Source organism: Calidris pugnax, unplaced genomic scaffold (assembly GCF_001431845.1).
Source record: "Calidris pugnax isolate Ruff unplaced genomic scaffold, ASM143184v1 scaffold188, whole genome shotgun sequence".
In the NCBI taxonomy this organism is placed as follows: Eukaryota; Metazoa; Chordata; class Aves; order Charadriiformes; family Scolopacidae; genus Calidris; species Calidris pugnax.
In genome coordinates, this window is record NW_015091257.1 from 12,869,681 (window position 1) to 12,882,351 (window position 12,671).

Consider the following 12,671-nt stretch of genomic DNA (forward strand, 5'->3'; position numbering starts at 1 on the left):
CTGATGCTACTGCCCTCAGCCAGGTTTATTTTCCTCTTACCTTGGAAAACAGAATTTGCATGGAAGAAGAGCATCTTCTCTTTCAACTCCAACCCAGACTTTTAATCTGGCTTCCTCCCCTTCCACTGCACTGAAATTTCTTGCACAAAAGTCTATAATTCTTTCTTTTTAGCCTTATCTAGCCTAAACTCTGCTACTAGCCTCACTTACCTTGGCCAGGTAGTTACTTGGGATGATATATTTGATTATACACTTAACCCAAAATCTTGTTTTCCCCTGCTTTCCCCAGCAGTTCTCCCTTTTTCTGTCCACTTTTTCCCTTCTGCAGGATCTTTAATCTCTCATCTCCCCTCAGCTGTTTGTGGGATACTGGAATGCTCTTCCTCTTGTACCCTTCTTTGCCCCTCCATCCACAAACTTATGTCTTCTGTTCATGCAGATGACTTTCAAAATCTCTCTGACTTTTCTTTGCCTCCATCTACCAGGATGGGAATCTCGTCTTGCAATGTTTCCTTGGGAATGACCAGTTGCCAGCACGAACTCAGCATGGTTAAAGGAGATGTTAATGTTTTCTCTGCACCAAGGTGGCAGCACTTTTCTTGGTTGTTTATCACTCAAGCCTGCTTTCTACTTTTTCCTCTCTTTGCAGCCTCAGGTCTATCTGTCTTGCAGGGGGAGTTCTGTATAAAGCATGCAGGATGTATCTTTCCCTGCCCTTTTTATAGCTAAGGTTTCTTTCCCAGATGCCCACTGTCATACCTTGCCTGCTACATCATTCTCTGCTCTCAAAAAATACAGTCTTGCTCCTCCAGTCTGCACAGAGGGCTGCTTTTTTCCTTGCAATTGTCTCATCCCAGCACTCTCTGCACTTTTTCTAACTGTTCCCTCCTTGAGAGTATCTCATACAGGCAGGTCTTCACTCTCAAGTTCTTTCTCATCCCTCATTTATCAGGCACAGGCTGGTTCCTTGCTCCTAGTGGCCCACCATGCAACCTTACTCTCTCACTTGTTGCATTTTCGGATGCCATTATGCTTTTGGCTGTGTTAGTCTTCCAGCCTGGCAGGAGATTCCTGTAATAAATATCTGCATCGTCTCTCCTTCAAATTCTTCCTTCTCCATGAGCACGCATCCTAGGTGTTATCCAGCTCACATATCCCTTCCAACTGTGCCAGCTTTTGATGACTGTGTGTCATGATGAGATGCTGGGAGTGAGTAGGGGATTTATGAAGTTCAATAACAAACTGAAGGATTTGTCTAATTTAGGATGAATAGGCTATTTTCGAAGGCACAGTGGGGGTGCTTCACATCGTGTGGCCTGCGTGTTCATTTGCAGTACAGGCTGTGCATCAGAAAGGCTGCGCGATGAAGGAGAAAACTTGACAATGCTTTATTTCCATTTTTACACATGCAAGAAACCAGCACACAGTATTGACTCAGGGGACTTTTACACTCTGAGTTATATTCAGTTCCCTTACCGGCTCCTCTGACCTCCAGTCATGCAGGTATGAGCCTGAACTTCAACCAAAGAAAAACCTTTAATGTAATTAACTGTCTGTAAAGCTCTGCTGTAATTCAAATCCCTGGAATGGCCTGGGTTAGAAAATTACCCTTTTGTGAACAGTTATTGTTCATTTTGGTGAGTGTCATGATGAGATGCTGGGAGTGAGTAGGGGATTTATGAAGTTCAATAACAAACTGAAGGATTTGTCTAATTTAGGATGAATAGGCTATTTTCGAAGGCACAGTGGGGGTGCTTCACATCGTGTGGCCTGCGTGTTCATTTGCAGTACAGGCTGTGCATCAGAAAGGCTGCGCGATGAAGGAGAAAACTTGACAATGCTTTATTTCCATTTTTACACATGCAAGAAACCAGCACACAGTATTGACTCAGGGGACTTTTACACTGTGAGTGATATTCAGTTCCCTCCCTGGCTCCTCTGACCTACAGTCATGCAGGTATGAGCCTGAAACTCAACCAAAGAAAAACCTTTAATGTAATTAACTGTCTGTAAAGCTCTGCTGTAATTCAAATCCCTGGAATGGCCTGGGTTAGAAAATTACCCTTTTGTGAACATTTATTGTTCATTTTGGTGGCTGAAAAGGAGTAGCAAACTGAGACACTGAGCGTGATGTGAGCAGGTAGGGGTGACAGCAATAAAAATAAAGAATTTCCTTGAACAGATCATAGGCAGGATGCTTCCCACCACTTTGTTCCCTTTGGCAGATGAACAGTTTGTGGAAAGAGAATATTTGGTAAAACAGCGAATGTTGCATTCCACAAGCTTAGCAGGGAGCAATCCCTGGTCACTGACTCCTAGCCCCAGTAATCCACTTATCAGGAAACAGCAGAGTCCTGAGCACAGAGACTTCTCTCCTTATGCTTGACTGTGGAAGGGAGTTTATCCATCTCCTGCGAGGAGATATGCAAGAGGCCACTACAAAGTAAAGTCATATTGTGGCAAGATAACAAAGGTGACCCCCTTGGCAAAATGCCATGCTCTCTGGGAGATGGTCCCCATTGACCCCTGTCCCTTGGGTGCTGAAGGTACCTGGTGTGGAGGATGCTATATGGATGCTGTTCAAGGCCAGGCTGGATGTGGCCTTGAGCAACCTGCTCTAGTGGGAGGTGTCCCTGCCCATGGCAGGGGGGTTGGAACTAGATGATCTTTGAGGTCCCTTCCAACCCAAACCATTCTATGATTCTATGATTCTATGATTCTATGTTTTGCGACCCTGGTGCAGCTGGTGTGCTCCTGCCCTCCAAGACAATGGCTGTGCCAGCCTTAGCCAGCCTCAGGGTCTGCAGGTGGCTGCAGCCGCATCCTCTGGCTCCCAGATGGCAGGGTCTGAAGGTGGCTGCAGCCGCATCCTCTGGCTCCCATCACTAGAGCATCTCCCATGGGACCTCACAGGGGCTCCGAAACCCCCTGTTGCACTAGATTTTCAAAAGAGGTCCATTTAGGTATGTAGAATAAATGATCAGTGTCTTTCAAAAGACCTTGGTACATTGGGCGTTTGGGCTCTTTGAAAATCTGCCTGTAGCTGTCACCGTGGCAGCTGCAGCTCTCCAAGTGCCTTTGAAAAACGGGCCCCCATGTACTTTTCTCAGTGCAGATCGCATTTGTTTGAAACTCTGGCTCAATTTCTGGGTGGTGAGCTCATGAGCAATGTAGGAGCCTAAATTTCATTACCTTTCAAACAGGTCTAACTGCTTTTGAAAATTTTACCCATCGAGCTCTTTTACAAGTTTCCCCCATTGTGCACAATTAAGGAGTAAGAAGATTGTCTCATTGCAGCTGTCATTTAGAGGCTGGATAAAGGTTGAGAGATGAAAAAAAAAGCATCTATTGAAAGAATCTGTGGAATCTCTCATTGTCCAACAGAAAACCATTATAATGCAGGACCAGGCTCAGGAGACCTGCGTTATTCTATTCACAACTCTGCCAACAGCCTGTTAAGCAATTTTGTGCCAGTCACTTCTTTCTTTTGTGCATGCATGAAGGTTACCCCACTGGCAAAATATTGGGTATTGATGCTTGCGTTCCTTTGGAGGAAGGCTTGGGAGCTTGAAATGAACACTACAGCGGAGGTGGCTGTCCTCATACACATGCTCATTTTGCCTGCTGAGGGAAGATAAATGCTAGAGTGACATGAGGAAAAAGGTACGCCATTTGTATTAAACAAAACCTCTCATATGCAACTTGTGACAAGACAAAAACGTCTCTTGGAAACACCCTCAACATTTCTAAGTTACCTCTGGGAAACTTAGTAGGCTAGGCAATTGTGAATAGAACCTGTGTCCTCCATGTTGATGGTAGTTATGTACCCCAACAGAGTCTATTAAGTCTGATATAACGTGAATGTTTTAATGATCTAAACTAAGTTTAGATTATCCTCCTTAGGAGAAGGGAAGGGAAGGGAAGGGAAGGGAAGGGAATGATGACTTAGTGGGTCTATTAGCGCGTTTTTGGCAAAGAGACCATTCTGTTATCTATCTGGAAGAATAAAGGTTCATGATGAGTGCTAGACCTGTTATGTCTCTGATTGGTAGGTTTAAAAATGCCAGAGTCACCAAGTCATTTAAACAGGAAGGAATCACATGAGATCTCTGGTCCTACCTCCTGCTCAGAGCAGGTTACTGCTAACTGCTGACCAGGCTGTTGTTCCTCTTGCTTCCAGCAATGTCCTTTCCACTTTACCCCAAAGCTCAGAAAGCAAAGGGGTGGAAGTGTCTTGTCCCTTTGTCATGGCAGCCCCTCTGACCAAACTCCCAAATATCCTGGGGAATCTTCTGGGAGAGGTGTCTCACCACGTGGTGTGGCTGGACTGCTTCTGTAGCTCCACAGTGCTTCTCCATGCCTTTGGCAAGCCCCGTTGAGCGCAAGCCCTGTTGAGCCAAACATGGCACTGCCTCCGGCTGGCCTCTACCCAACACGGCAGCCTTGCACAGAGCTGGCCCAGACCCACCGAAACACTTTCACCTGTGTACCCTGATCAGATTGTCCACAGTACCCCTGTGTCCTCTGCTTTTAAAGGGGGCAACCTCAATTCTATTTTTAAAAGCAGGCTTTTGAAGGAAAGGAATGCCGGAAAATTTGGCTTCTCCTCTGTTCCCTTGAGTTCTCAGGACAGCACTCTCTTGGGTGTTTGCCTTGAAAAAAAAAAATGTAAGGAGCCCTACTTAAAGTTAAGGGTACACATAAGTCCTTTGTTGACTTAGAGTGAACAGTGGCAAAACAGCTGAAAACACTGACCCAGGTCACAAGAACGAGGCAGAAAAACAGCTACTGAAGTCTCCCGCTTACAATCCCACCCTGGAACATGGTTCCCGAGTGCCTGGAGATTTTCCAGATTGTGTCCTGAAATGCTTCCTTTATCTAGAAGCCAGTGATCATACTTTAATGCCTGATTTGAATTGCCTCCCTCATCACTTCCAAGTAATTCTAGCAGTTGGTAAAACATTCTTTTCCCTGCAAAAATGAGCAGTTGCAAGGGGAAATGTAAATTCCAGCTTCATTTAATTCTGCAGGCTGGTTTCCAAATTAATTGTATTCCTCTGCAGTCCAGAAAGTCCTTGTATATAATCATAAATAGCCTATCTGTTAGAAAGTAGTAAGGCATCAGTAATAGTTATAGTTTAATTAAACTCTAAGAAAGAGCTTTTTCAGACTGTTATAAGCCAAGCAAGTTTCTCTCTGCTGCATCTAAACGTGCATTACCTATAGATGCCAGTATGATGAGTACCTCATAAATAGAAATGATCTCATTGAACAGTGAACTTTGTCCCTCCTTATTGTTACCTCCTAATTAAAAACATTAACAAAAATTGTGCAGAGTGCAGGTTTCCCTGGTTAACTGCAGGTGCATAGTGATAATACTCATTTGCCTACCTTAACTCTAATATTGATTTTATCTTAATTGGCTTTATTCAGTTCATTTGCCCTGGGGGATGAATTTGGCTTCATATCATTATTCTCTTTCATTGGAACAATTGAATACTCGAGTGTAAACAAAGTATGTGTGCTCTTATTTAAGAAGGTGTGATTACTTTTCTGATCACATTATTTACGGTATGAAACAAACTAATTTTTCAATTTTTTTTTTTTTTTTTTTTTTGCGAGGCGATGAACCTCATCTCACGGCTTATAAACGAGCAGACTGTATGTTTTGTTTTGTTGGGATTTTTTTATTATTTTTTTTTAATCATGTAAAGAGTTAACAGTGATTTTGCTGCGTTTTTTATTCCCCTTCTACCCAGGCAGTGATTAGATTGTCCAGTAGGTGGCTGGCATTCTCCGGCGCTCGCCGGCGGCTCCCCCGGAATTATCGCAGTCATTTAAACAAGCCTGCTCTCATCATGGGAAGCAGGGGAAGAATTGACGTCCAGAAGATCCTGCCTACGGGATCCGAGCCGTCAGCGGAGCCCCGCTTATTCCTCGCTTTAAATCCAGCTGGCGAGCGCGGGTGCTGAAAGCCGGGAGAGCTTGGCAATGCAGCGTGACAGCAACTACCAAAAGTTCTTGCTTTTTGTAATTCCCTTGTTTCGGACTTGGTTCTGCTCGGCAGACCTGAAGCTGGGAATTTAACGAGCCTCGATTTTGAAAATGCCTCCCACTTGCTGGTCTTTGAATTTGATAAATGGACTTCCAGAGCTGAGGAATACCTAACAGTGAGAGAAGCCAATGAAGAAAAGGCAAGTTTTGGGATTCAAACTATTCTAAAAGATGTTCTTCTTTCACCTTATGGAAACAGTACTGTTGACCAAGCTGCAGTTGCTTTTTGCTTTGTTTATTGTCAAGATGTGTCACGCAGCGATATGACTTTTAAACTCTTCTGACTGTTTAAAGCCAGAAAGCAGCAGCACAATTAAAGCAAGAAATTTGTTTGAAGATTTTCAAAGAAGAAAGCTGTCTTCTGAGGAGAGGAAAGTAGGACAATGGCATCTGGAGAGTGCCTTCTGCTAGACTTAGAAACAGATAACTTTATTCTCTACAACATCTCTGTGAACCAGAGTGCAAACCTTTCCCTCCTCGATGATGAGTGGTTCTACCCAGCGTTCCTCTACGCCATCCCCACCATCTACGGGATCATCATTTTGATAGGCCTGATAGGCAATATCACTTTGATTAAAATTTTCTGTACTGTGAAATCCATGAGAAACGTCCCTAATTTGTTCATCTCCAGTTTGGCCCTGGGAGACCTGCTGCTTTTAGTGACTTGTGTGCCCGTGGATGCCAGCAGGTACCTTGCTGACGAGTGGCTGTTCGGCCGAACTGGATGCAAACTTATCCCCTTCATACAGCTCACTTCTGTGGGGGTGTCAGTCTTCACTCTCACTGCTCTCTCAGCTGACAGGTAAGCCTTGAAAAGAAGTCTGCACAATTACAACTCCATAAAATGCATGCTTATCCATGCATATTTTCAGGTAAGAAGTATATTTTTAACCTATAGAGGGAAAAAGAACAGCTTCAGTTAATTTCTGGTTGTTACGAGCACACAACTTGAGGAGGATGCAGACTGAACTCTGGATACTTTTTCTAGGCTAAACTAAATGTTTGTGGAGTTTAATTAAGCCTGGGTTAATTAAAAGAAAAACAAGAGCAGATCAAGCTAAAGACCAGTGAGAGAAAATACCATTAATGAAGCTCTGTTAAAAGACAGCATGTTCATATTTGCCAAAAAGATAATTGATCCATATTTCATGAAGTGTGAAGGCACTGGAGCAGCAATTTAAAGTGCAGTTAGAATCAATTCTTTCTAGTGGCTTGCTTCCTTAAGGCTAATTACATATGAGGCAATATTTAATGAAATATGTTCCAAATATTAAAATGAGGATGCCTGAAGCCTGTCATTTCTGCTATAGCCAGGATATTTCCCTTGATTAAACCATTTGCCACTTATCCAATCAAAACTGGTCTGTGCTGTTGGTTCAGAAACTTTGTCTTCCAATAATGTTTGATAAAAATAACATGTAACAGCTATGCTATTTTAGAATATGTGAAAACAAGTTGAATTTAACAAATGATGTGCTTCTAAAAAGCTAGCTTTATTTTAGATTTCTGTGAGGCTTTAGAAAACTGTCCCAGACCATTCAGATTTAAATTCAAAAGACATTATGATTTGAATGTTATTTGGAAGGATGAAGCCTACCTTTCTGGAAAGGTTCTAAGTGATTAATAGACTTTTGGCTTTTCTATGTACATAAGAGAAGCCAGGATATTTTATTTGTAATTTGGATGCTTCAGAAAGAGATGAAGGAATACATTGTTACTATCCTAAAGTTATTAAATATCACAGAAGTACTTATATGAGAAAAAAATATTTCAGTTTTGTTTTGCTCAGACCTGGGGGTTGTATTTCTTGGCCACAAAGAACTGAAACTAGGTTTGCTCTAGGAAGTCCCTTGCATGCTACTCTGTGTCTCTCCTCCTAACCTCCTGCTTGAAAGCATCAGACTATTTTTGTTGAGTTTTCAAGGTAGTTTGTAGACATATTTCAGTGTACAGTAGGTGGTTTCAATGAAAGTAGATGACTCCATAGTGTTTCAGAGACAGAATGGTCAATATGTTTATTAACTCCTTCATGTTTGTGCACATATTAAAAATAGCACAGTTTGCCCCAATAGTAGATGCCAAATAGGCCAAAAGACAAAAGTCCTCAAGCAATTTGCTCTAAAAGAGTTGGGAAAGTGCACAAATCCTCTAGTAAAGGACCTCCTACACTTTCATTCCTGAGTTTTATGTGGTGGCTGGACCTCCCCTGCTTACTATGAGGAAAATGTTAGGAAAATAATAAGTATTTCTCTAGGAAACTCATCTTTCCAAAGCTGAAGTGTAAGTTGTTTTAAGGAGCATCAGGAAAAGAAACGTGCATCTTAAAGACAATTATGTTAGAGAGATTTGTTGCTCTCTGATCACGTGCCCCATAAAGTAAACATTGCAAATGCTTTCACTGAGCAGCACATCAGTAGTGTTTTTTTGCCTGAAGTGAGTGAACAGAACAGAAAACAGCAGCTGTGGCAAGCGTGGGGTTTGTTGACTTCAAATTCTCAACTTCAGCTTTGTCTGGATCCTGTTAGCCATTGTGCTGCACCGGTGATCAAACTTTCCCACACTTTCCAGTGCCACTTGGCTATAAGGGAAATAGGCATCCATGTGGGAGAAGACTTGATGTTCCCATTTCCAACAGGTTGTTTTGCCCTCTTCTAATGCATCTGTTGTCCACTGCAGAAGGAGACAACAACAAAACTTTTACCTTTATTAGATCTATGAGGCTTAAATGCTGTGCATTGAACCACAAATGACCCTTATCTATTATGTTTACTGAAGTTTATGTTTTGGTATATTAACAGCAGTGCTGGGATGATTTTGTTACAAAATAATACAGTCTGTATTTTGTCAGCTCACAGCCCATTAGTCTATCTTTAGTTTCTTAAATCTGTCACCCTGAACTCTAGATCCTATTATTAATCATGTCAGAATCATTAGGAAAATAAAATGTACAGGGAAAACTTCAAGATGTGAGTCAGCTGTGACTGGCATGGAGATTGCTGCTTGGGTGTTCGAAGGGACTGGCAGCCCAATACCCTTGCTGTGTCCCCTGGGGCAGGGAGATGCTGAGCCTGATGCCAGGGGTGTCCCATAGTCAACCATTTCTGAAGTCAGACATGGTGTTGCACGAAGGATGAACAGCAGCTCGGCCCTGCAGGGAAGCATGATGGGGAGACCAGGGTAACACGAGGACTCAGGACTCCAGCAGGTAATGCGGCTCAGGAATGGCTCATCTCACTTGGATTTTACTGTCTGAGGTGAGAAGCCACTCCAGGATAGTCTGCAAGGCGTCCCCTAGTCCATGGAAAGAGACACCTGCAGAGGAGATACGATAAATCACCACATTAGGATACCTATTTCCCTACTTGGGTATAGAGGAAGCCTTGCTGTTTAATATGGATTAGATGCCCATATTTGAGATGGGTGATATTCAGTGGTGTGAGCCCTACCTGTGATGCTCACATGAGGCATGTGAATGTCCCTGTTCTCATGAATGAAAGCCATAGACCATGGGAGAGAAAAAATCTCCTTCATCTGCTGTGAACAGCATCACATGGCACTGTCTCCAAGGAAAGGTCAGTGCACCACAGACCTTTTGTCTAGAATTCATTTTCTGCAAAAAGTAATAATAAAACCCCCTCAGTTCCAGTGTCCTTCCATTGACAAAAGCAAGTGGGAACAACTGCTGGCATTACTGAAGGTGAAGTGGTGATGCTTAGAGAGACCTGGCATCGCAGGTATCGGAAATCTGCTGTGTAAAGAAAAGCACTGGAGTGGAATGCAACAGGGTCATTTCCAAAGAGGTGACCATTGAAACACAAGATGAAAGGCAGTGGGTAGGTGTGATGGGCAGATACAGTACACGACAGAGCAGTACACGACAGAAACACAAGATGAAAGGCAGTGGGTAGGTGTGATGGGCAGATACAGTACACGACAGAGCAGTGAGACACCTATGCTACATGTTATGGCAGTTTTACAAATCATCTCAGCTGTTTTGGATCACCCTCTGAAAACAAGGGGCCCAGTTTTAATAGCCCAGCCCACATCATGGACACAAGGGTATGCCTTCCTGAGGTACATTTTTATTCTTTCCATTTCCACTTTCCCATGTGTTAGGCAGGGTTAATAATACCAAACTTGTCTGCTGGTAACTGCAAATGCTTTGCTAATTGCCAGTGCCCACCACAGAACATCTAAAGCTGCTCAGTGGTTTGACCCACCAAAAGCTGGTGGTCATCCAGAGGGTTGACTGCTCACATACAAACTTTTCTCAAGGAAAAGAGAGGGACAAACTGCTGATCTCAGCTTTTCCTGCAGTGGGAGCCTGCAAGGTGCTCTGCCTGCATAGGCATGAGCCTACCTGTGTAGGCTTGGTTGGGAAGGGCATAGCCAAAGGGTCCCCGGGTGCTCTGTGTGCAATCATGAGTTCCCCTCAGACCAAAGTTAAATTACTCAAGAGCGTGTGGGAGAAAGGGCAAAGAGGAGTTAAGGATATCAGACATTTATTTTTCTGTGGGACTACTCCCCCGGCCGCAGGGAGCTTGTCCAGCTGCATTTGCCGGAGCAGTGGGAGCTGTTGGCGCGACACATTTTCCTGCGAGCTTGGAATTTAAAATTGAACTTCTCAGAGCAGCCAGGAGAGGGTTAAGGCCAGTGGTGTGCTTACAGCACCCTCCCTGAGCGATAAGGCGCCAGGGCTGAGTATACAAGAGCAAGGAAACAAGCAGTCCATGCGTGTGTACGCGTGTTTGTGTGTTTTAGAAGGACTGTAAATGAGGTTGGCAGGGGAAGGACATCTGTCTGCCCTGCTGCTCTGCTCTGTCAAGGCAGCGGGTTTCTTTAGCTGCTGTTCAGCTCGTCCCAGCAAAGAGGGAGTTTGAGTTCACCCACCGGTCTGCCTTCCTTCTCCTCCTCCTCCTCCTCCTCCTCAGCGCAAGGAGAAGGGGTATAGAGGTGCCTGTAAGAGCGGTCACACCTGGGCCACTAGCCCTGGCAGAAAAGCCAAGGCTGGCTCAGCAAGTGACAGGAAATTAAGGAAAATCTTTGCGCAGTAAGAGGAGAAGCAACCCATTTAATTGCCCTTGTCATGGGAGATGTCTTTATTTAATTGACTGATTCACCCATGACTGACAAGGTTTATACATTTGCATTTGAATTACCCAAGCTGTCAAGCACTGATCGTACTTCCCCACTGTTTTGCTGAGATAGTAAAAGATTGAAATGCCCTGGTGCTCATGCAGTGAAACCTTCCTGAAGTGATGCTGTTTTTACAAGCACACAGCGGAGTAAGTGTAAAGTGTAATTGAAGTTTGCAAGCAGCATCTTGACTTTAAGCACCTTGGATTATCTGAATTTCAGTGCTGGAAAACCACAGCAATGCCTGCCTCCTGGAGCTGCCTGCTGGCCTGTCTGTGGTGGAGGGGAGTGGTGGCATAGTGAGACACGTGGGGTGATATTACAGGTGAGGTTAGGTGACTTACCTTGGTAAGACCAGCTGCAGACAGTAGGAACTGCAGTCACATGGGAGCTCTGAGATGTAGATGTTGACCTGAGGGCTTGGATGCAGGGATGGATGCAGGGATGCTGCAGTGCTTCCAGCTACGCTGGGTCCTTTGGCGCCAGCCACAGCCACAACTTTTGATGTTCCTCTGAACTCATATGACAGTTTGTTTATCTAAGAATTTAAAAACTTCATACAAACCTCTCTCCCAAAAAAGCAGTGGTGGAAGAAAAAAAAGCAAATCTAGAATTTCTGGAAAGATTTTTTTAAATATGGAAAAAACTTTGTTTAGCAGACTTGTTGCATCTGTGATTTCAATGTCTCCAGCCCGTAATATTAATATTATGTACAATACCAAAAGAGGAGTAATATGTACATGTCAGATCATTTGTTTTATTTTACAATCACTGGATTATGTCTCCACAAGGATTAAGGGAAGTGTGCTACCTTAAAATAAAGCTATGGAAAACCAACCAGGATTTCCATTGAGTTATTTTACAGAGTGATACTTCTTTTTCTTTTTTTTAATACTGTCAGTTGTAAAGTGTCAGGTCCCCAGTGGTTATGAATTTATTCTGGGCAGTCTAGTCACAGCATTCATGAAATCCTTTCAGGTCACAAAGGCACTATTTTGGGGCAATTTACTTGTGTTGTAATTTACTGTGCAGCCTCAGGCAGGTTTTGAAAGGGTAGCAGAGAAAGCCACTCCGAACTACCAAGGCAGCCCCTAATCTGGTCAACGCAAGTCGGCAGCATGGTAACCCCATGTGTACATTTTGAATCCACTGACACGATCTCAGACGGAACATTGGTCCTTCCAAACCAGGGAAGAAAAACGGAGGGGCTCTGGACCACAGTACAACGCCTTCCTTCCCACTGAAGCTCTGGGCAGCCCTCCTCAACCCTTGCTGCTGGCACAGTGCCCGTGCCGCTGCTCTTCCTGTGGTGATGGCACAGGGTACGTGCAGAGACAGAGACACGTATCTCTCTCAGCCCATGTACAGAGTCTTAGATCCTGTGTTGCTGGCCACTGTGTCAATACAATATAAACACCCTTGGTTTAAGCTCTCATTTCCTCAGACCCTGCATCCGTCTGCACCAAGGGGAACTGATCAAA

General features: G+C 43.9%; 1 protein-coding gene across 1 annotated transcript in view; it reads left to right on the forward strand.

Moving 5' to 3' along the window:
- Window positions 1-5,882: 5,882 nt before the first annotated feature.
- GRPR (gastrin releasing peptide receptor) overlaps window positions 5,883-12,671 on the forward strand; it is a 29,259-nt gene continuing 22,470 nt past the window's right edge. The window contains exon 1 of the mRNA XM_014960161.1: window positions 5,883-6,856. Within this exon, the coding sequence (XP_014815647.1) occupies window positions 6,438-6,856 (419 nt within the window). The 5' untranslated portion in view covers window positions 5,883-6,437. The remainder of the gene's footprint in view (window positions 6,857-12,671) is intronic.